General features: G+C 44.7%; 1 protein-coding gene across 17 annotated transcripts in view; it reads right to left on the reverse strand.

Moving 5' to 3' along the window:
- Window positions 1-3,087: 3,087 nt before the first annotated feature.
- Window positions 3,088-21,713, reverse strand: part of Kdm5c (lysine demethylase 5C) — a 33,150-nt gene continuing 14,524 nt past the window's right edge. For 6 of the 17 annotated variants that reach the window (XM_027950197.3, XM_027950193.3, XM_027950188.3 and 3 more), the window contains 16 exons: window positions 20,999-21,180; window positions 20,738-20,900; window positions 12,651-12,770; window positions 12,343-12,537; window positions 9,281-9,462; window positions 9,067-9,191; window positions 8,791-8,938; window positions 8,123-8,228; window positions 6,882-7,240; window positions 6,159-6,297; window positions 5,514-5,693; window positions 5,210-5,347; window positions 4,420-5,019; window positions 4,061-4,139; window positions 3,723-3,922; window positions 3,088-3,613 (listed from right to left, as the gene is read on the reverse strand). In XM_027950197.3, the coding sequence (XP_027805998.1) occupies window positions 3,248-3,613; window positions 3,723-3,922; window positions 4,061-4,139; window positions 4,420-5,019; window positions 5,210-5,347; window positions 5,514-5,693; window positions 6,159-6,297; window positions 6,882-7,240; window positions 8,123-8,228; window positions 8,791-8,938; window positions 9,067-9,191; window positions 9,281-9,462; window positions 12,343-12,537; window positions 12,651-12,770; window positions 20,738-20,900; window positions 20,999-21,180 (3,282 nt within the window). In that variant the 3' untranslated portion in view covers window positions 3,088-3,247. The remainder of the gene's footprint in view (window positions 3,614-3,722; window positions 3,923-4,060; window positions 4,140-4,419; window positions 5,020-5,209; window positions 5,348-5,513; window positions 5,694-6,158; window positions 6,298-6,881; window positions 7,241-8,122; window positions 8,229-8,790; window positions 8,939-9,066; window positions 9,192-9,280; window positions 9,463-12,342; window positions 12,538-12,650; window positions 12,771-20,737; window positions 20,901-20,998; window positions 21,181-21,713) is intronic. The other 11 variants (XM_071606454.1, XM_027950199.3, XM_027950196.3 and 8 more) reach the window with 5 other exon arrangements.

Consider the following 21,713-nt stretch of genomic DNA (forward strand, 5'->3'; position numbering starts at 1 on the left):
ATGCACAGTATGGGACTCCAACTGCTGCTTCTGTCTGCCTTCTTCTGAGCCAACTTTGCAGGGTTCCTAGCCTAAAAGTGGGGAGGACTCAAGCCTGTGCCCTCACCTTTCCTTCAGGAACTCCCAATATGGGGAACAGAGGGTAGGAGGAAACCCATTAATCCTAGTGTTTCAGACACCATTCAAGGCACAGTGGAGGCACTAATGGCAGGTGGGGGGGGGCGGGGTCAGTTGAGCCTGAGGAATGGGACAGTCCTTACTAATGTGTCTTCCTATCCCCTTGTCACCTGCAGACTCAGGAGACATACTGAGGGGCAAAGTAGTATCTGGGATACAGAGCAGGGTGTCTCTATAAAGTAGAAAATAACTTTGAAGTGAGACAATACTAATGCCCTGGTTTCATTCTCCTATCTCCCACTCAGATCTAAGGCTCCTGCATCAGTTACCCCTCTCTTTCTAGGGGACTGCCTGGGAAAGGGACAGATGTGGAATCAAAGGAAGTTCTCTAGTAGAGGTTAGAATTAACCTGTCTTGCAGGATGGCTACAGCCTTTTCTGTAGAATTCAAGGGATACATGTCCACTGTAAAGGGGGCATAAAGTAAGAGAGGGCTGGGGCACGGCGGTGCCAAGGTGAGAAAGGGTGTCTGCCAATTAGTGAGGGATGGGCCCATAACATGGAAGACCCCCACCTCAGGCAAGCAGTTCTCTAGCCTGGGTGTTGCTGTACCATCTCTTCCTTCCCTGTCTGGCCACTTCTTCCAGTGGTTAGCTGCCTTGGAGTGGTGATTAATTGCCAAGATTGAGCCCCTTTCTGTCCCTGTCCCAGATCTTTCTTGTCTGTCATTACCCTCTTTTCTTCATGATCAATTTTAGACAGGTGGGCAGATAAAAAGCCAGCTTTTTCCCTGGACTGGAACCTGGAATCAAACTGGGCCCACAATAGGGTAGTTCATTGGCCCTTGCCTTTCATTGTATAGTCCAGGGCCCCAACCCAAACTGGACTACACAGGGCTGAGACAAGCCCTGTCACCACTCAGAGCTGCCACAAGAGGGCATGCTTTGTAATTCATCACAAGGTTCCTATCACCTGGAAATCCTGGGTAGGGAGAGAAATAGAGCAAATGGAACCCTCCGAACACATAGATGAAAAAGGACAAAATAGAGTGGCAATGTGCTGTATTCCTGGGCTAGGGATCAGGACCTGGCCTTTAGCTTCTAATACCTCTGTGCAGCCCCTTGAAAGGAGGGAAAGCCCTCTAGGAACCAAGCGTGAAGAGAAGCTGGTTGACTTAGCAGTTTCTATGCTCTTGATTCCTCCTCTATGTCCTTATGTCCTGAGCACAGAACATTCAGGACCACAAGGAATGGTTCTTAGCCTCTGGAGGGTCAAGGATCCTTTTATTAATCTGATGCAAGTTGGTTAGTCTGTTTACCTGAAAAACGCATGCAGACACTCACAAAAACTTGTCAGTAATCTCCAAGGGTGGTCCCTGATCTAGCCCAGCACCCTCATCTTAAAAGACTTCAAGGCTCAGAAGGGAAAAATCCACCCAACTATTGTAGGACCATTAATGGGCTTGAAATGATTATGCCAAGTGAAAGAAGCCAAACACAAATGATCACATATTGCATAATTTCATTTATATAAAATGTCAAAAATGAGCAAACAGGGGGATGGGAAGGACACCTAAAGAGTGTGGAGTTTCTTTTTGGGGTAATAAAAACATTCTAGACTTTTTCGCAGTGATGGTTGCACAACTCTGAATATACTAAAAGCCACTGAACTGTACACTTTAAGTGGGTGAACTATATGGTATGTGAATTTTATCTCAATAAAGCAAATAAAAAAAGTGAACTCAGGAATTGCAGATAGCCAACCACACATTTGAGCTTTAGTCCCCATTGATCAGGGGCAGAAAGAACCAGTGGAGAAACATCAGGGATGAGTCCCTGAATACGGCATATAGGTTAAACAGGAAAGCATTCTAGAAAGAATGACATTAAATATAATCTTTATCTTAAGGGCAATGAAGCATCACAAAGTTTTAAGCAGTAGTGATACGGGTCATATCCATACTGTAGAAACAACTGTCTGACAGAACAAATCACAGGTGAATTTTAAGCGTGAAGACTATACCTCAATAAAGCCATGAAAAAAAAAAAATTCCTCTGGGAACTAGAGGCTTAGAAGAGGGCACAAAGCTGGCGGAGGCTATTGTGCTGGAGGTTAGGTGGGCAGAGCCAGAGCCCACCTGACTGGAATGTCTTGCCCAGGTTAAAGAGAAGCTGGTGGGACTAAGATTCTGAACTCTGGGCTCCCTGGCCTCAGCCCCAGAATCCTGCTAGCACTACAGCTGCTCCACTGACAGGCGAGGGAGGCACCATTCTCCCCTTCGAAGAGAAATGCACTTCAGAAACATGTTTCCAAAAAACGTTGCTAAGGGTTTTATTTCTAACAAGAGGAAAATTATAATAAAATAAAATTAAAATAGGCTTCAGTTGGAACCAAGTTTCTTGTTTTGCTTTTTTTTTTTTTTTTTTCCTTTTGAACAAATTAATTACACACCAACAATCTTCTTTATTACAACATGAACCCAGGAGGAGGAAAGGAGACAGGGGAAGATGGGGTGGGAGGGTTGAGGTGGGTGTGAGGACAAGCACCAAAAGCTTTCTTCAGACCACAGGGAGCCCTGTTCAGCCCCCCAAATTCCTTTAAAATAAGAAACTGAGCACAGCTATGTGAAGCTTCCTCCTCCTGGGTAGAACAGTCAGGGAGAGGAAGGATGGGAGAGGGAGGAAGGGGAGTGGGGAGAGGCAAAAGTGAGAGGGGGAAGGGGAGGTTAGTGTAGCATGGCCTGGCCAGGACCAGAACTGGGGAAGAGAAGAGAGAGGAGATCCCCCAGTTTGCATATGCACTGGCCTTGTCTCTGGAATGGTGCTGGCCCAGCCCCAGTTGTCCCTCTGCCCACCTGCCCATCTGTCTATGTGCCTCAGGAGTCTGGGAATGCTGGTTAGAGGTTACCAGGGATGGGGGGACTCCAGGGGCCGGCCCCCAGGAGCTGAGGTCTGAACAATACCTTGGAGTCAGAATATAAAAATCAAGGGACTCAGGGGTGGGTGGGGAGGGGGTTGGCCTTCCCCCACTCCCTGCCCACCTCCCAAGAAGCAGGCTTGATGGTCAGAAAGAGGATCCTTGAGGCCAAGGTGGGGGATCTCTGTTGGGGTCTGTGCTAGGCTCAGCCACTGTCACAACTGTTGCTGAGGAGGTTGCTGTGGGCAGGGCATATGCAGCCGGGAAGTCAGAGTAGAGAAAGGGGACGAGGGGCCTGAAGTGGCCCCTAGCGCCGGTTCCAAGCCATTCTGGTTCTCCTGGGTGCTGGGGCTGCCAGTGTTGGGGAGGGATGCAGGGGGGACCTCACCCCCAGTCTCCTCCTCCAGCTCCTCCTCCTCCTGGGCTTCCTCGGCCTCTGGCCCTGAGCTCCGTACCCTCTTTGGCTCTAGCTCCTCTCGGGCTGGGTCATCGCCCTCCCCACCCCGATCCACCTTCCGCCGCCGCCGCCTCTCCAGGGCCCGGCCCCGTGCCCGACTCCCATGGCGCTCTGCCTTCTCCAGCTGTGATCACAGACAGGCAGAAAAGATAGGTTGTGGGCCAGCAGTCAGGCCTGGGCTCCCTGCCTGCTTGGCCTGACCTCCTGGCCCTGCCTATGATTTCTCTCCTCACCTCTAGAAGTGTTTGGATCCGCTCCAGATCTGGAGGCTGCCCAGCCTGCAGCAGCTGCCAGATGGTGTGGTTCTCATCCAGGGTCACCTCAAGCAGGTCCCCCTCCATCATGAGCTCCTCCAGTGGGGCCCGGGTTGCCTCAGGCAGTTCCAACACAGGGCCAGTCAACTGTGGCAACAGCGAGGATAGCATCTCCAGATCTAGGAGAGGTGGGGTGGGGACAGGCTATGTTAGAGACTGTCCTTGGTCTTTTCTACTACTATGACAGAGCTGAGAACTACATGGGTCACTCTGGTGACATCTAGTCAACAGCCTACCCACATCACATCTAGACCTACCTCTCTTACCTGAGCCCTCCTCTGGGGCCACCTTCTCAGGACTGGTCATACTATCTCCGTTCTCCAATAAACCCTGGACCTGCCAAGGAGAACAATAATGGGTAAGAGTAACTAAACTGAAGAACCAGACCTTATTCTTCCATCCCCAACCTGGGACCTTCTACATCCTGGAAGAGGAGGGAGCAGACACAGGCTACCAATAGGGAAGAGTCTATGGATCTGGACAGATACAGAATGGGGCAGGGAGGCTGGGCCAAAAGAGTATGAAAATCGGAAAGCAGGGACAGAGCTGGAATCTAAATCGGGGTAGGGGCCAGGAGACAGGAATTTGAGGACAAGAGCTGGGCCAAGCAGCTCACCTTAGGCATATCCTTGCCACTGCCCTCTCTGAGAGAGTCAGAGGCAGGGGCCGAAGGATAGGAAGGGGGCTCCTCGGGCCTGGGTTCAGCCTGTAGCCGTTGGCGGAGCTCAGCCAGCCGTCCCAACAGAGCAGTCACGTCCTCAGAGGCCAGAGCCTGTCTGGCACGGCCTTGCCAGCTGATGGCCCTCTCTGTGAGGCACTGTAGGGCCTCACCCTCAGGCAGCCGCACAGGCAGTCTCTGTAGGGCTACCAGCAGTGCCAGGATGGTCTCCAGGCGTGGGCGCCGTGAGCGCATGCACAGTGGGCATAGGAATTTGGTGTCCCACTCCCACCAGGCCAGTAGCGGGGATGAGGTGGGACTGGGCCTTGGGGAGCTGAGGAGGCGGGGCACCGACACACACCGCCCATGGAACCAGTCCTGACACAGGTCACACTGCAGAGCTCCCACCCCGGCTGGCACTTGCCCACACACGCAGACGGAGGTTGCAGAAGAGGCCGTGGTCGACGATGCCAGTGGACTGGGCTTGGCTGAATTGGTGCGACGCAGCTGCAGGATACCCTCCTTCTCCTTCTGTTCCCCCTCCTTGAAGGCCACGATCTGCCGTGCCCAGGACAGGGGGGAAGAATAGGTCAGCAGCCTGCCCCCTCTCTTCTCTGGCCCCCTTAACACCCCACTCCCAAACCAGGAGAAGTAAAGCTCAGGAAGCAAGCGGTCTGCCCATGGTCACCCGGCTCAGACAACTCTATCATTGCCAGGCTCTTCACCCATCTGTGTCTAAGCTCCTTACCACAGAGCCTGGGTCCCTGAGGTCCTGCGCAGACAGCCCCAGCAGCTCTGTGTCAGATTTGTACAACCCCAGCTCCTTCTCCATCCACCGGCTGCGCTTGGTGCTGTCTGAGCCGGCGTCTGCACACGGGCAGAGCACCTGAGGCAGGCAGACAGAGGGGGAATGACCGGGCTTCCCTACCTCCCACACCCTCTCCTCTCCTCCCCTTTCTGGTGCCCTTCAAAAACCCATTTTCTCATATGAGCCATCTCACAACAGCCAGGCCAGGTGAGAAGAGGCTGTGGGTGAAGGTGCAAGGTCTCACCTCGAGCAGTGTGTAGCAGGAGTTCTTCTTGAGGAAGGTCTTGGAGGCCTTCTCCCTCCAGGAGTGCGCTGTCAGTACCTGCAGCTCCAGTTGTCTCAGTTCCTCTAGCCCCACAGGGAGATCCCGGCCCACAGCCACCAGGCCCTCCAAGTCATCCAAGCAGGGGTAGTGATCACCATTCTGAGGACAGAGGTGAGAGAAAGCTGAGTTTAAACTGCCAATGTCTACTGATGCTTACTCTGCCCAGTCCTGAGCTGAGAAGATGGACTGGACTCAGTCTTGAAACAGAAAATAGGCATTGTCCTGGCTCTCTCCCAAACACCTGCATCCACTGACTGGCTTATCCCCAGTCCCAGGACCACCAGCCTCACTGTTAGCCTGTGGTTTTTCCTCTTCAACCCTCCTCCAGGTACCTACTCTGCTCCACTCCCACACTAACTGGTTCCCTGCCCTACCATCTTCATCCTAACCAGCACCTCAACTTTCTTCAGGCCAGCCTCGCGACCCTTCCTCTCACATTGTTCACCAAGCACATTTTGCCTCCTCAGTGTGCCATACAAGTTTCTGCTCTTTAGCCCACCCAACCCAGTGTTTGCAAACTCTTCTCAGCTGACAGAAAGCCTTGGATGGGGGAGTGGTCCTCACTTGGATCTCATCCACATCGGCAATCCAAGCCCGGGCCTTAGCAAGAGCCTCCTTGAGAGCTTGGATGTTGGGCAGGTGAACTGGGATGTTTTCTGCTTCACGGATTATGGCCTCGAGTGTAGCTGGTGGATGTTTCTGCCTAAAGGTAGGAAAAAAAGAGGACTCCGTCTGGTATAGCTGACCAGAAGCCCAGTCTGATAACCAGATATATCTGCACAGGCCCCTTGGGCACTTGTAATTCCTGCTATCATGTGGGCTTAATTGCTTGAGTCCTGACTATGGATGGCTGCCAGTCCCTGTTTCCTTCAGACTGCATGCACCCATGCATCTCCTTTTGCCACAACTCTTGCACCTCTGCCTGTCCACCAGTCTATCAGTCTGCTGGAAGTGCCTACACATACTGTTGGTGTGTAACCTATGGCTGCAGTCTTATCAGACTGCCCCATGTGTGTTGTCTTCCTACTAACATATGCCCAACTGCTTGTTATTTGTGCTTTTGTGTGTATACCACAAAAGCCTACAGGGCTAGTCCTCTATGCATCTCTGCCTCTCTGTATATATAAATTATGTTTTAAAAAGAACAAGACAGGAAACACAAGTTAGGTGGAGAGTCCCTACACCAACACAGGAGTAAAACATCCAAGACCACCTATAGCAACCATCTTCAGGTTCTCCATGAAACTTTGAAGGATAAAGGGCATGGAGGGGAAGAGCCGGGCCTACCTGGCCTCCAGACAGAGGTGGGCCTTCTCCTCCCAGCGTTCAGCAATGGTCAGCAACTCCTGCAGCTCAGCCTGGGCCTTATCCACAGCAGGGCTAGGGGCTACATTGGCCCCAGCAACCAACAGTCCTCTCATGACAGCCAAGGTGCCCCTTCGGGCAGACGGGGCCAACGTGCGTTTTACCTCATCCAGCCATCGCGCCTGTTCCACTTGCCGCTGGAGTTGCTGGGCCTCAGGCACCTCCACTCCTAGCTGCTGCCCCCTCTCCAACAGGGACTGCAGTAGCCCTGGACTAGAGGGCTGTGAGGCCAGGGCCTCACGGGCCTCAACCTGGTAGGCCTCCACCTGTTCCAGAATACCCTACCAGGATATGGAATGAAGAATAAACTCCTCAGCTGGGCTCACTTAGAGGTTCTACCAGTACATACCCTTGCCCCACTATCTTCTTCCCCTCTAATCTTTTGGGAAAAGGGAACCTAAATGCCAGGCTCTCCTCCTCCAAGCTCTAAGACATGATTCCTAACATTGAGTACTTCTTAAGATGCCCTGGGGAATTTGTTAAAATGCACACTCCTAGGCCCCACCACTAAAGATTCTTTTTAAATTTTCTTAATGGTACAGCAGGCTACCACTGAGATATATATATGGTCCTTTTTATTTTAAGACAGGGTTTCACTAAGTTGCCAAGGATAGCCTCAAACTTGTGATCCTCCTGCCTTAGTCACTGTGATTATAAGTGAGTACCACCACACCCAGTCACCCTCAGAAATTCTTAATAGAGAGTGGTCAGGAATCTGCTTCATTTCTCTCTGCAAAGGACTCTGCCCTCAGAGCAGTGAGAGACCCTCTGCCCTAAGAAATGCCACCCTACACTTAGTCCCTGTACAAACAATCATGCTCACACTAGTGTTTGCTCTCCTCTTATCCTGCTTATTCTTTACCTTTATGAACTTTGTTCAATTTTCCAGGCCCAACAAGCACTTTCGTTACCTCCTTTTCTTCTACCTCCTCCAAACAACTTTCTTTTGATTCTGCATCCTACGCTCAAACCCGTCACCTGCCCCTCAAATCCCACATTTAACAGAGAGTTACTAGACCCTTGCCTCGTGCCTATTTTCTCACACATGCAACCTACATCACCCAAATACCTTAAACTTGCTAAGGGAGCCCAAAGTGACCTGCTGCTCAGGTTCCCCAGTCCCTCTGATCCCTCAGCAGCATTCCAAGTCCACCCCTCCTCACCTTGACATCCCCAATCTGGTGCATGGCACAAGGCAGGTTGTTCATCTGGTCCAGAAAGGCCCGAAGCTCAGCCAGGGTCATCTGTAGACCAGCTACCCTGTGGGGACTATGGAGTTTCACATGTGGGGGTTTCAGGTCCAAAACCAGTCCCTTCCCTCCATCTCTGTGCTAAGTAAAACCCAATACCTTTCCTCACCATACTTAACCACCTTGATCTCATACCTCAGGATTTCCCCAACTGCCCAGATTACAGGGAGGGTTTTAAAGTATGTTCATAGGATAAGGGAAATTAGGAGAAACAGGTCCTCTACCACTGAGCTACACACCCCAATACCTGGACTCTTCAATCCATCCCCCACTGTGTACCCAAAGATGTGTGGCTATGCTCAGATTTATGTGTCTGCATCCTGTTCTAACCCAACTCTCCCATAACTTCTCCCTGCCCACAAAATTCCTCAGCCTGTCTCTCAAATCTCCTATAGGTACTGATAAAATAGACACAAGTTGCCTGGTCTCCTTACCCTTCCAGGCTACCTCATACTCTCAGGTACTTAACAACTTCCTGCTGACACACCCAGTGGTATTGAGAGTCCACCCCCTATAGCACTTCTCTTAGGCACTGGATCCTAAGCAGTTTCTCTATGCCCTAGCACCTCATGTTGCCATACCCAGCTTCCTGGCCGCTGACCAGCCCCAGAGCCTGGGACACGCAAGCTTCTGCCTCACTCAGGCAATTCTTCAGTCGTTGCAGCAGCTCACTGTTAGGAAACCTCCGCTCACGGGCCTCAGACTCTAGTGCTCTCAGTTCTTCAAGGCCTAGAGGGAGAATGAGAGCAGCAAGAAGTAGGCAGTATTGAGTAAAGGCACAGGAAGGGTGTAAGGGGTACAGTAGAAAAGGGAATAGAACTTGCCTGTGGAGTCCCTCCGACCCCCCCATCACTCACTGCGCTTCCGCCCATCCTCCACCTCCAGGGCCACTCGCACTTTGTTGGCCCAGGTGTCAAAGGACTCGGCCCGAACCTTCAGCTTATGCAGCATGGCAGGGAGCTCATCCAAGGTGTACCGATACCTGGAGGAAGAAGACAAGGAAGAGCATGTCTGGCCCAGCTCTGCACCCTCCTCATTATCTCATTTCCTCCAGAAAGGTTCCATACTCACCGCAGATACTGCCGACTACTGGAGCACTTGCAGAGGTCATTGATATGGGAAAGGCAGACAAGGCCATCTGGGCAGTCATAGCAGGCCAGGGCAGAAAGGAAGCATGTAGTCTTGCACTTGATGCATTGGCGTTCATCATCTGGGAGCAGCTCAAAAGCCTCTCGCTCAGCTTCTGTGATACCCTGGGAACATCCAACCACATGTGTTATGAACCAGGCAGGGTTGAATAAACCCCCATCTTAGCTACCACTGAGCCCCAATTTAGATTCAAATCTATGCTGATGGTCATGGAGGTCGAGAGGCCAAACTTCACAGAGCACACCTGCCTTTTATCAAGTCCACACTCTCAAGGTGGAAGAAATCAGATGGATCAGGGCAAAATCAATATGGGCTGAGACAGAGAGAATTTAATACAGGAAGAAAATCAGATAAGATTCAGCTAGATACTAAGGGCCTTTTGGATGAGAGAAGGCAAGGACAGTGGTGGACCATGGCACCAGAGAGGTAGCAATGTAGAATGTATTCAAGGGAACAATCCTGGCTTAAGAGTTACTTGTGCTGACTGCTTATCAGGCAGAAGACACTGCCTGCATCTATCCAGATTACAGAAATTCAACTGCATGCCCTTGTGTCCATGTCTTAAAGATACAAGATTTCCAAAGCTAAGCCAGTGACTTCATCTGCTGCTTAGAATGAAGACAAACCAGTCTATTTCAGAAATGAAGGAAAAGCCAACTATGCTGGAGTAACTTAAAGACAAAATGCTATATATTATGGGTTATTTTAGGGATTTTAAAGAGAGATACTGACGCTAACAGTTTTGCTTATACACTTCAACAACTAACCTCTGCATAAGCTATAAGCCCACTGCAAATTATAGATACCACTGCTGTGCCACTTATTTTAGCTGTGTAATCATGAGTAAATTATTTAAACCTTTCTGGGTCTCAGTTTTCTTGTAAGATAGAGGTAACAGTACCATCCTCTTTGGATTGTTAGGAGGATTAAAAAGCAACTTCAGTGCTCCACAAATACTTATTATTATTATTATTGTTGTTATTATTATTTATTATTATTATTGTTAGCTCTAATATGTATCTCACAGGCATATCTCATTTTACTAAGGAGGAAATTAAGTCTCAAGAGTCAGTAACTTGCCAACTAAGGATTTGACTGTAGTCACTTTGACTCCAAGCCAAAGAATGTTCTAATGATGAAGCCCCTATGGGCTGGGGTGTGGCTCAGCCTTGCATGTGTGAGACCCTGGGTTTGATCCTCAGCATCACATAAAAATAAATAAAATAAAGGTATTAAAAAAAGAATAGAACTTCCTTTAAAAAAATAAAATAAAAAATGAAGCCCCTAGGTTTTTATGGATCATGAACTCCTAAGAATTGGATGCAGCCAGGCATGGTGGCAAATGCTGTAATCCTAGTGCCTCAGGAGGCTGAGGCAGGAGGATTACAAGTTCAAGGACAGACTCAGCAACTTAGTGAGACCCTGTCTCACAATAAAAAATAAAAAGGGCTGGGAATATAGCTTAGTGGGTTCAATCCACAGTATCAAATTAAACAAAACAGAATTGGATGCAAATCAAATCTTCTCCTCCCAGAAAAGTATTCAAACACACACATCATCTCTTAGTATTCCAAGACTAGGGTGTACAGAACTCCTCTCTGAGGTGAGGGCCAAGTGTACAGAATTCTAAATGTTAGGACAGGACAGTCTATTCTCCCCATGTTGCTTTGGCTCTTTCCTATAGTATAGTATAGCCTCAGGGCCATCATTTAAGAATAGGACCACAGAGAGAGAAAATGATGTCTGGAAATCCTCAGAGACTTACCAACTAATGCCATGACTGAGAGGCCCCAGACTTCCAACACTACTATAGCTGAAACTCTCCCTACATCCCATATTCACAGAAAAGTTATGAGCTTTAAAATAATAAAGTATCATCCCAAATAGGAAGCAAGGAATTTCTCAGGACCAGCATTCATTTGTAAACTTTGTTCTTTTTGGTGGTGCTGGGGCCTTATGCATGCATGCTAAGAACACACTCTACTCCTGTGCTATACCCTCAACCCTCCTCTGTAATCTCATGGAGGAGCCCCACTAAGTCAATTCCCTAAAGAGATAAGTGTGGAGCTTGAAGGTGGCAGCTGAATCTACATGGGTGGACTTTATACCTCTGTAGCAGCTTCTACTCAGCCACACACACAACTGACACATGCTTATCAGAAATGTATTAAAGTAGAAACACTTTCTACTTGGTAACACTATTTTCCTAATTAGAGTTACTAAACCACCTATGTGTAAGAAAATAGCACTTTCAAAGAAATATTCCATATTTCATTTTCTTCATGTATTAACATTACCAAAAAGAGGCTGTCTTGTTTTTTGAACCCAGGGCCTCACACTTGCCTCACACAAGTGAAACTCAGTTTGAGTTTCACAACTACCTTGCAGGTCAGGTATTTATTCCCATTTTACAGAGTAGGAAAGTGAAACTATGAGAGTTTAAGTAACCTAATAAAGTCACCCAGATACTCAGCAGTGAGGATTTCATATGCTTGCCTGTCTCACTGAGTTATTTGGATAATGATAACGAACTTCTATACAATCACCAGCTATGGGTCAGTTATTAAACATTATATCTGATCCACTGGACTATTCAAAAATATAAGTATTATTATTATTATTATTTTAGTTATAGATGGACACAGTATCTTTATTTTATGTATCTACTTTTACATGGTGCTGAGGATCAAACCCAGAGCCTCACATGTGCAAGGCAAGTGCTCTGCCACTGAGCCACAATCCCAGCCCATAAGCATTATTATAATTCCCATTTTTCAGATGGAAAAACTGACAGTGAAGTCAACTGACTTGTCTAAGGTTGCCAGTAAAGGGTAGAGCAGAGAATGGAGTGAGTTTTTCAATTCAGATGCATCCAGTTCTTTTCACTACACTCCAAGAGTAAGGTTACATCTCCTTGGTATGGTCCATTTCCTACAACCTCCTAGGCTAGGGTATCTAATGCTAGGGACTCTCCCACCACCCACCTTCTCCAGTAGAGCCTTCCGTAGACGCCGCTCCTCTTGCACCATGATGAACATCTCCTTATGCACAGCCGCTGCCAGGTTCAGGTCCAGCTTCTCAGGGCAGGCAGCCATCTTGCAGATGAGTTCCTCATGGGAGAAGACACAGTACCTTCGGAGCCGGCGATAGTGCTCAATGCACTGGCGCCCAGCTGGCAGCTGTGGACAGGTTCAAGTTTGAGTGTGGCCAAGTCTGAAGGCAGTGATGTCTTAGCTTCCTTCCTCACAACTTTCCTGCTTCTCATTGCCAGCCCACCACACTCCAGACTCACCCAGTCGGCAGTGCAAAAGTTGACAGCCTCAGCAAAGTTGTAGCCTTGGTTGAAGCCACTATGGTAAGCACGGGGAAAGGTGATGACAAATTCTCCTGCACACTGGTTTGTACGGACAACCTGAAAAACAAGAAAGGTAAAGACTATTGATATGGAGGTTTTCCAGTCTGCAGAAACCACTGCAGGTTCTTTAAGGAGACAAAGGAAAGCATCAGGGTACACAACCTGACAACAGAATCCTAGGCCCTTCAATTCTCAAGGGAGAACCATTAGTCTCTGCTTTTCAAGGTTCTGATCTTGACAGATGACAGAAAGATTTGAGTCCCAAACCCGCAACATACCTATCAAATTATTTCAACTTCCCTAGTAATTTTTGTAAAAATTATAAATATCACTTTTCATTAAGCTGGCCAAACTTTTTATACTAATGTTTACTTTTATTAGTCACAGACACAGTTTTAAGAGTCAAATGTGTTCTAAATGATTTGTTATAAAATCAGAAGGTCCTGCCATTCTCCCCTTCCCAGAGCCAATCACTTTCACCTCTTCTGGTTACATTGGTGTTGACCTTTAACAACCCTAAATGACATGCTTTGGACTCTGTTAAAAACAGTTTCATAGAGCTGTGGCTCAGTGGCAGAGCACTTGCCTGGCATGTGTGAGGCCCTGGGTTCAAAAAAAAAAAAAAGACAGCCTCTTTTTGCTCAATTTGCTTAACTTTCTCTGCACATACTATTAATTTAACCCCCAACTTTCTGACAAGTGTCTGAATCACCTTTCCTATTAATTTTCACCTTTCTATAACCTCTCTCATGCAGCCTTCTCATCTGATCTAGTCTGGATCAGCTGTCTTCCTGAGATCCTCATACTTCTATGACAGACCTCCTGTTTCTTAGATCCCATGACTTCCTCCTTCTTGGTTTATTCCTTTGCCATATTTGAACATTTTCTCCAATAACTTCCTGAGAAATGGAGGGAAGAAACGTTTTTTGGTGGTAATGGGGTCTATTCTTACTCTCACACTTGACTGTATATAGAATTCTTGGTTTTTTTTGCTTTTTTGTTATTGGGGATTGAACCCAGAGACAGTTTACCACTGAGCCACATCCATAGCCCTTTTTATTTATTTTCAGACAGGGTCTCACTAAGTTGCTTAGGGCTTTGGTAAATTGCTGAGGCTGGCCTTGAACTTGCCATCCTCCTGCTTCAGCAACCTGAGTCAGGATAAAAGGCATGCACCACGACATCCAGCTGTGTATAAAATTCTAAGATGAAAATCACTTTGAGGGGCTGGGGATGTGGCTCAAGCTGTAGCACGCTCGCCTGGCATGCGTGCGGCCCGGGTTCGATCCTCAGCACCACATACAAACAAAGATGTTGTGTCCGCCAAAAAAAAACTAAAAAATAAATATTAAAATTCTCTCTCTCTCTCTCCCTCACACTCTATCTTTGAAAAAAAGAAAAAGAAAATCACTTTGAAGGCTTGCTCTAGTCTTCTAGATTCCAATATTGCTGTTGAAAAGTCTAAAGCTATTCTTATTTCTAATGCTTTGAATCAAACCTGATTCTGTCTCAAGAAGTTCACATGATTATTCTGTTCCCAGTGTTTGAGATGAAAATCCCCAAGATATATCTTAGTGTAGATCATTCATATACTGGATAGGCTGTTTGACTCTGAAAACTCAATTCTTCAGTTAAAGGAAATTTTCTCAAATGATTTCACCAATGATTCCATTCTCTCAGTTTCCATCTATTTTTTTCTTTTCATAATTCCCACTATTTGAATTTGAACTTCCTGGATAAATTCTCAAATTTTATCTTTCCCCATTTTTATCTTTTCATTCCATTTTCTAGGAAATCTCAACTACATTTTTTTAAAAAAAGTTTCACTTCTGTTATCAAAATTTTAAGCTCCAAGAGCTCAATGTTTTGAGTATGTTCTTTTTAATTAGTTCTTAGTATGTTCTTTTTAAATAGTATTCTGCTCTTTCAGGTTTGCAGTGCAGTACTCTCACTGTATCTGTGGGGAATACATTACAAGACCCCTAGTAGAGGTCTGAAATCTTGGATAGTACCAAATCCTATATTTAATGCTTTTTTTCCTATACATACATACACAAATTTGATACCTTTCCTTTCCTAATAAGCACTTACCACATGCTGTACCCATATCTTTTGCAGTCTGAGGTGTGATATTAAAAATAGCACAAATTTCTTTTTCTTTCACAGACACAAGATTTACTGTAGATCTTAGCAACCTCAGCACACAACTTTTTCAAGTTGAGAACTTTTCACATTTCACTTAAGGAAAACACTTAACAGCTTCTCTTTGGCATATCTGAATTGCTAGCTTCACTACTCTTGCACTTTGGGGCCAGTATTAAGTAAAACAAGGGCTACCTGAACACAAGCACTATTATACTTTGACAGTCAATATGATAACCAAGATAGCTATGTGACTGACAAGTGGGTAGCATATACAGCACAGATATACTGGACAAAGGAATGATCATGACCTAGGTGGGATAGAGCAGAGGTGGCACAAGACTTCAATATGCTACTCAGAATGGTATGCAATTTAAAACTTATAAACTGTTTATTTCTGGAATTTAAAATTTTTAGACTGCAGCTGACCACTGATAAATGAAACTATGGAAAGCAAAACTATGAATAAAAGGGCACTACTGTGCATGCTTATCTCTGAAGACAGTAATGAAGTTCCTTTTGCTTTTAAAGTTACTATTGCTGGGCATGGTGGTGCACACCTCTAATCTCAGGGTCTTGGGAGCCTGAGGCACGAGGATTGCAAATTCAAGGCCAGGCTCAGAAAACTTAGTGAGACCCTGTCTCAAAATTTAAAAAAATTAAAAGAACTAGGGATGTAGTTCCATGGTAAAGTGCCCTTGGGTTCAACCCCCAGTACAAACAAACCCTAAAGTTAAGTTTATTTCTCCTTTCCTGGCCTCTGTTTCTCCAAGTAGCTTTCTTCTTATTTGTCTGTTTCTATTGCATTTACTAGGGTTTCTTTAGTTGACTGTTAATTTGTGGCTGCCTATTTATATTTAAGAGGAAGAGATGCTGCTGGATGTGGTGGTATATGCCTATAAACTCAGCAACTCAGGAGGCTGAAGCAGAAGAACTGCAAGTTCAAGGCCAGCCTCAGCAAATGAGCAAGACCAGATCTCAAAGTAAAAAATAAAAAGGACTGGGGATATGGCTCAGTGTGGCTCAGTATCCTGGATTAAATCCCTGGTACCAAAAAAAGAGAGAGATGAAAAAGCTCTGAGTACATAGGTGAAATCTGACAACTGTGAGTTTCAATGCTGGGTGATCTACCTGAGCCATTTTGTTTAGAAAACTCTACTTCTTTCCTCTGAGGCCAGAGAAAATCCTCACATTTTTTGCCTGTAGGAAAAAGGCCTGTCGGCATGTTCTAATGGTCAAGCAAAAGAAAATGCCTAGGAATCCCAGCTATCAGTATGCTCAAACGATAAAAATCCTATTTTCACTGTTAACCCCACCTTCAACTGCACCTAGGGGACCTCAATCCAGGGGCCCTCTGTATTAACCTCTTCAGAAATAAATCCTTGGTCTTACTTGAGTAAAGGTAGTTCACATTTCTAACAGCCCAGCATGGGAGGGGAACCCCCAGCTTTTTATTCTTTTATTTATTTTTTTATTTTTTACAGTACTGGGGATTGAACCCAGGAGTACTCTACACTAAGCCACTAACCCCAGTCCTTTTAATTTTTTTTTTTAGGGGGATGGGTATCAGGGATTGAACTCAGGGGCACTCACCCACTGAGCCACATCCCCAGCCCTATTTTGTATTTGATTTAGAGACAGGGTCTCGCTGAGTTGCTTAGCGCCTCCGCTTTTGCTGAGGCTGATTCTGAACTCACGATCCTCCTGTCTCAGCCTCTGGAGCCGCTGGAATTACAGGCATGCGCTACCACATCTAACTCATTTTTGTTTTTTTATGCTGACACAGAAACTAACTTGCCCAGGCTGACCCTGAACTTGTGATCCTCCTACCTCAGCTTCTCTAGTAGCAGACACCATAGGCATATGCTACAGCACCTGGCTCACAGCTTCTCATATAGAACCAGTCCTTATTTTCATCCCATCTTTGCCTCTAGAATGTCTGGTGCCACTGACTACAAACCTTTGGGGGACTTCTGAGGTAAAAATCAGGTTGGTTCTCAGATGTTCTCAGTTCTGGCTTAAGATTCAGTTTCCTTGTCTGTTTTGTAGTTTCAGGAATTTTATTTACCATTGTATCCTCTGTTTTCATAATCTCTGTGATCTTATATCCTAAAAAAATATCCCCTTTGTGTCGTTTTACTGGAGTTTCACTAAGGAATGGAAATAGCTATGTATACTTTTATCTTTTTTTAAAATAAGTCAAAACTTTTAAGATGAACATTTGATGCTAGCAAAGACACACAGTGAAATAGGTACAGTGATGCTAAGAAAATAAACTCTATTCTCCAAAAAATAATCTTGTGTGTGTGCACACACTGGGAATTGAACCCAGAGTCTCTAAGTTACTCCTACTGCATGCAAAATTGCCAATTTTTATCAAGAACCTGTTTATACCCTTCAACGATTCCTGATAGGATTCTAGAATAGTTCAGGATGAACTAATCCTAACAAAATTAAATCTTCCCATTCATGAACATATCACCACATTCATTTGGGGCATATATCAGTTTCTACCTCCAGTACATTTTCTTCTTCTCTGCTTAGAGGCAATTATCTGCCTCAAAGCATTTCTTGCTGTATTACTGTACTAGCTTGCCATATTATTGTACTAGCCTCTACTATCAAACACCTGAACTATCTTCTAAAACTGCAAATCTGACAATGGCATATCTTTGCTGAGAGAGCCCCTCATTTTAACCTGTTTCTACAAACCCTTTCCTAAAACCCGAGTCTTTTTTTTTTTTTTTTTTGATGTCTAAAGTTTTATTGGAACAAAAACCCCAGTCTTAAATGACCCAGTTTGTGGTTCTTTTGCAGCATCCCTCTTTATTCCATATGTTTACTGCTCTCTGTCCTGTACTCAACTGTGCATACCCAAAGGCAGTGACTGATTTATTGACCTTCAGGGTGTTGATGAGAGGCCCTGCACACAGAAAGGGCTTTAGCAATATTTGCTGAATGATCTAGTCCCAGACTTAATTTTATAGATGTGAAAACTAAGTCCCAGAGAAGCCTTTGGTAGGAAAACCAGGAGTAGAACCTAATGCTCCTGGCTCTTCATCTCAGCATGCACCTTCATTTTGGCAATTTCACTTTACTATTTCCTTCATGGTGGCTTTAAAAAACTCTTCTCACGTTCTGTAGCTACTAAAAATGACAAATGTGAACAGCCAAAAAGTAAAAACAACCCAATATTCATTAGATAGTGAAGGGAATTATTGGGTCAGAAAGGAAATGAACTCCTGACATGGATAAACCTTAAAAACCTACTAGGTGAGAGAAGACCACTTATTTTTCTATTATCATGAATTGGCCAGAAAAGACAAATCTAGAGACAGAAAACAGATCAATGGTTGCCTAGTCCTAAGGGCTAGAATGAAGAGTGACTACAAATGTTAATAAGGGATCTTTCTGGGATAAGAGAAATGTTCTAAAACTGGATTTTGGTGATGGCAGCACAACTGAATTGTGCACTTAAAATGGATAAATTTTATGGTATGTAAACCATAATGCAATAAACTGTTTTTTAAAAAAAATGACAATTATAAAAATTATTCTAGACTAGCACTGTCCATAAGAAATATGCTAGGCACATATGCACTTTAAAATTCTTTAGTAGCCACATTAAAAAAGTAAACAGGTAAATTAATTTCAATAATTTTATTTAATAAAGGCACATATTATCATTTCAACATGTCAATTGTTATACAAAAGTGTGAGATATTTTACAATCTTTGTTTCATACTAAGTCTTGAAATCCAACATAAATTATATATACTTTCAGCACATTTCAGCTGAAACTAGTCACATTTCAAATGCTTAATAGCCGCATGTGACCAGTGGCTACCAATTGGACAGTGCAGTTCTAGACCGTCAAATTTATAAAATATTAAAAAATCTATATACTGATTATTACTACATCAAAATTTTCCCAAAAAACAAAAAACATATGGAAACATAACAAAAATGTTTACTAGGATGGAATATGGATAACCTCCTTATTTTCCACTTTTTGAAAAGGAGGACTGTTTCTTTTTTAATGAAAATAATACTTACACTGTATATCTATAAAAAGAAATGGCCTTCTCCCTCCAAAGAAGAAGGCAGGGGGGAACAGATAGCTAAAGATAGCTTTGCAGGGAGCTCCAGCTGGCTACACTGCAGCCTGCCAGTATGAGAACATGAAAATCACAGATGCCTTGGACTAGGGGGATACTGCCAAGTCCAAAGGACCTAGAGATGCTGGGAACTACCAAAATGGGGTGGGGCAGAAAGAGGGCAGAGTGGTAAAGCAGGAGCTGGCTAAAGAAGCTGGTTAGCCATTAGCAGAAAAAAAGCTATGGAGATATAAGCAAAGAGTACATGTTTAAAAGTGTGTGACAGTCTTTAAAAAAGAGCTTAGGATCAAACAGCTCCATGACCTTCTCTCTACATATGCATCTTAGCTGCCTAAATCCTTAAGAATCTTCTACTCTTACAGTTTTCCTTGGCATTGTAGACTAGAACGAATGCTGGGCTATGAATGAGAAAGAGGGAAGTCTGAGAAAATGTCAGACCCAAAGTCTACTTATGAAGTAGCAAAACTGAAAGGGTCTTTGATGATTTTTTTTTTTTCTTTTTTAGGGGGTATGTGCTGGGGATCAAACCCAGGACTTTGCACATGCTAAGCACACATTCTACCATGGAGTCAATCTGCAGCCCTCCTTGATCATTTTGACCCCAGTAATCCTTAACTGGGGTAAAGCACAGAGGGAAAAGGAGAGTCCCTTCCAAGTGCAGGAAGGTTGCCAGAGCTGTTTTAAGATGTTGCTTCCCTTGTTCAATATCCCAATTCATGGTTAAGTATCATTAAAATGTAAAAAATTTTATCCATAGGATATACAAAATAATAACACAAGGTGAATGCAAGAAAAAAATTCAGAGAGAACCACAGACCAAGTCCAAAGCCCTATTGCAAAAGGTCCGGGATACCTCAAAAAGACTAAATATTAACAACTACCTAATATGTCCTATGTATAAGACTAAGTGGCAATAAGGCCAAGGCCAGAGGGAGTAGAAGGGAATAGGGAGTAATACCAGCACAGAGTAAGAACTAAAGCAGAGATGGAAGATATACTAATTCCTTTTTACATAGGAATGTTGATCAGTTTTGTTTGTTTGTTTTTTTAAGGTCCACACCAGAAAACTGGAAGATGCTAATCAATGCCAAAAATTCCCAGAAATATAAAGTCCCTCACAGATATGTGAAGTTGTATACCCAGCAATACGTTGTTTTTTGTTTTTTTTTAGGGTAAGAAAAAAATTGTCAGAGAAAGTGGATAGGCCAGGACTCTGGATTCAACTTTTGACCTGTTTAATAAGTAAAAAGATATACCCACTGCTCCAAAAAAGGTAACAATATGAAAACATGGCACAAATAGCTATTTGTCCTCTGATATTATTTCATAATAATTTGACTTACAATTTGTAGGTGGTATATGACCATCCAGTATAAAAATAACATTTCCTAGTTTTCCTTACAGCTAGATGTGGCCATGTGACTAAGTTCTAACAGGAGATAAGTTGATAGATTTGCCTTTAAAAGCAAGGAAACATTCAAGCCCTGCCATTCCTCCATTTCCCTCTTCCACTAACTGAAACACAGTTATGATAATAAGCCAGTCCTAAGGTACCCCCCTCAAACACAAGGCCTGGAGGGCTCAAAATCACATTGTGTATCTACCTATTATCATGGGTCTCTACTAGAATAGTCACACCTACAACTCAATCAGGATAGAAAAGGAACGAGAGCAGGAGTAAACTCAGATGAAGACTACCACTGCCACCAAAAAGGATATCACTAAATCATTCCTACTCCTTGTTCACTTTTCCTGGACACTCACCGGCACACCATGGGACATGAGAGTGTTCGGATTCATGAGAGTGACAAGTTGGTGCAAGAGGTCAGGCTGGCTATCAAAGAGCTCAGGTGTCAGCTTCTTCATTACTTCTTCCAAATGTTCTGCCGCAAGTGAGGGTACCCCATACCAGGTCTTCGGCTCACCCCTGCTCAAGTGAAAAAGGAACACATAATGTAGTCACACCTGATGTCATACAGAGAGCCCATCCTGACTGCTTCTAAGGCTCTTCAGGGCCCCACTCACCAGTGGAGGTAGTTAATGGAGTAACTCCAGTGATCCTCAATATGCCAGCAAAAGGCTGAGAAGACCATGCCCACATAGAGCCAGGGCACCTTCATGCCAGAGATATCTGCATTGATGTGGCATAATACAGACTGCTCCAACACTGGCATCACATTCAGATTCCATCCACTCGTAGCATACTCCTGTAAGGTCAGATATTTGGGGGATCACATCTAAACATCTAAAACTGAAGTTTTCTTACCCCCCTTCCCTCAAAATGCATAAACACAAAATTTCAATTCAATTTGATCTATCCATCTACCACCTACAAGTCAAAGCCCTCTGCCAACTGATTTTCAACAAAGGCACTAAGAACACACATTGGAGAAAGAGCAGTATTTCCAATAAACGTTGCTGGAAAAACTAGATATCCATATGCAAAAGAATAAAACTGGACCCCTATCTTCCATCATTAATAAAAATCAACTCTAAATGGGTTAAGGCTTAAATATAAGACCTTAAATTATGAAGTTAATAGAAGAAAACAGTGGATACACATCAGGACATTGAAACAGGCAAGGGTTTTTGGTTCCTTTACTATGCCACATAACACCCCCAAAACACAGTGAACAGAAGCAAAAGTAGACAAATGGGACTACGTCAAATTAAAAAGCTTCTGCACAGCAAAGCAATCAGCAGAGCGAAGAGACAACCTACAGAATGGGAGAAAATATTT

The sequence above is a fragment of the Marmota flaviventris genome, chromosome X, assembly GCF_047511675.1.
Source record: "Marmota flaviventris isolate mMarFla1 chromosome X, mMarFla1.hap1, whole genome shotgun sequence".
NCBI lineage: Eukaryota > Metazoa > Chordata > Mammalia > Rodentia > Sciuridae > Marmota > Marmota flaviventris.